The 1,551-nt window shown below is 36.9% G+C and overlaps 1 protein-coding gene across 1 annotated transcript; it reads right to left on the reverse strand.

Annotated features, from left to right (window-relative positions):
* Positions 1–1,052, reverse strand: LOC108482680 (transcriptional regulator SUPERMAN-like). The gene is made up of 2 exons (XM_017785800.2): positions 907–1,052; positions 1–814 (listed from the first exon to the last, which is right to left on the reverse strand). The coding sequence occupies exon 2, from the start codon at positions 807–809 to the stop codon at positions 189–191; it is 621 nt and encodes a 206-aa protein (XP_017641289.1). The 5' UTR covers positions 810–814; positions 907–1,052; the 3' UTR covers positions 1–188.
* Between the last annotated feature and the right edge of the window lie 499 nt (positions 1,053–1,551).

The following is a 1,551-nucleotide window of genomic DNA, read 5'->3' on the forward strand; positions in this document are numbered from 1 at the left end:
TTAATCTAAAGGTGATTGCATTAACCAATCGGATTAAAATCTTAGGTCAAAAACAAGATTTATGAAGTCAAACAAAAAGGCATGCTTAATTTATACACTACTACTACATGGTAGATTGATGCTGAAAGTATACTAATACATTCATCCATTATATATATATATATATATATGCATCACCATTTGATGAACTATGAGTACCCCAATCGAAGTTCCAAGTCCAAATCTTGCTTAGAATCATTAACCAAACCAATCTCCAAGTCCAAAGTTACATAATCTTTAAGTTCTTTAACCCCAAGGATCGGCCTAGAGCCGAGGCTACTATGACGGTCTCTTTCCACCCCTTTACGCGAATCAGAGGGTTTCGAGTTCAAAGGGTCGATGAAGAGCCATTTCTTGGCCGGAGACAGTGATGGAGATGGAGGAGGGAATGTAGAAAGAGTAAGAGAAGATGGAGGGGAAAAATTAGGGTTAGGGTTAGGGTTAAGGTTAAGGTTCAAAAAAGGGGGCTGACCGTGGTGATGATGATGGTGGTCTTTTGGTGGTGGTGGTGGTGATTGTCTTAGCCTAGCTCTGTCCCTTCTATGAACATTCATATGACCACCTAAAGCTTGAGCTGATCTAAATTCCCTTTTACAAAAGCTACAAGTGTAAGATCTAGGTGGCCATGAAAACCCAGATAGATAATCTTCTCCTCCACTACCAAAACCCTGATTATTACAGCTGCTCCACGGTGATGATTCCTTAACCTTGTTGTTGCTTTTGCTGTAGCAGCTTGTCTGGTCTTTGATGGCTGCTGTCTTCCTCTCCATTGATTCTAGTAAACATAAACAAAAAACAGTCATAGATATCAAAGAATCAAAAGAACCCCATCCCTCATAAAATTTAAAAAAGTAAATGAACTGATACCTGTGAGAGAGAAAGGTGGTGATGATGATGATGGGTTTTTTCTTGGGAGGGAGGGAGTTGAGAAAAAAAAAAGGTGAGTTTAAAGCTTAGCAAACAAACAGGCCATCAAATTCTAAGCCAGAAAGGTGAAAATACCATTGGAGGGTATCCCATCTATATGTTAGGTCACCACTTACTATATAGGGAACCTCGTCCTCCCATGTTTTTGCCTTTTTTCCAATTTAAGAAATTAATAATCTCAATCTACTATTTTATGTTTAAAAATAAAAAGGAAAATAAAAATTGTTGAAATTTTAACTACTGTTTTTCGATTAGAGAGAGATGATGATATGAGTTTTGATGATGGACACCTTGCAATGTAAAATATATAAACAGCAATGAGGGAAGGGGGGGACCTGGCCAGGTGCTATTGGTCCTCAATAATCATTCACAGGTCAGAGGAAAGAGAAAAAAATTTCAAGTTTTTCGAGTTTTATAACCAGTTCGAGTTAAATAGTTTAGTTCAGATTTGAAATGAAATAACTCTAGTTATTTGAATAGTGTAGAAGTCAAAGCTCGAAAGAATAACCCTTGAGTTTTTTTTTATAGTAGTTAAAGGACTCGTAAACGTTGCCTGAATTTTTTTGAGGAGAATTAAGTTGTATA

The sequence above is a fragment of the Gossypium arboreum genome, chromosome 1 (genome assembly GCF_025698485.1).
Source record: "Gossypium arboreum isolate Shixiya-1 chromosome 1, ASM2569848v2, whole genome shotgun sequence".
In the NCBI taxonomy this organism is placed as follows: Eukaryota; Viridiplantae; Streptophyta; class Magnoliopsida; order Malvales; family Malvaceae; genus Gossypium; species Gossypium arboreum.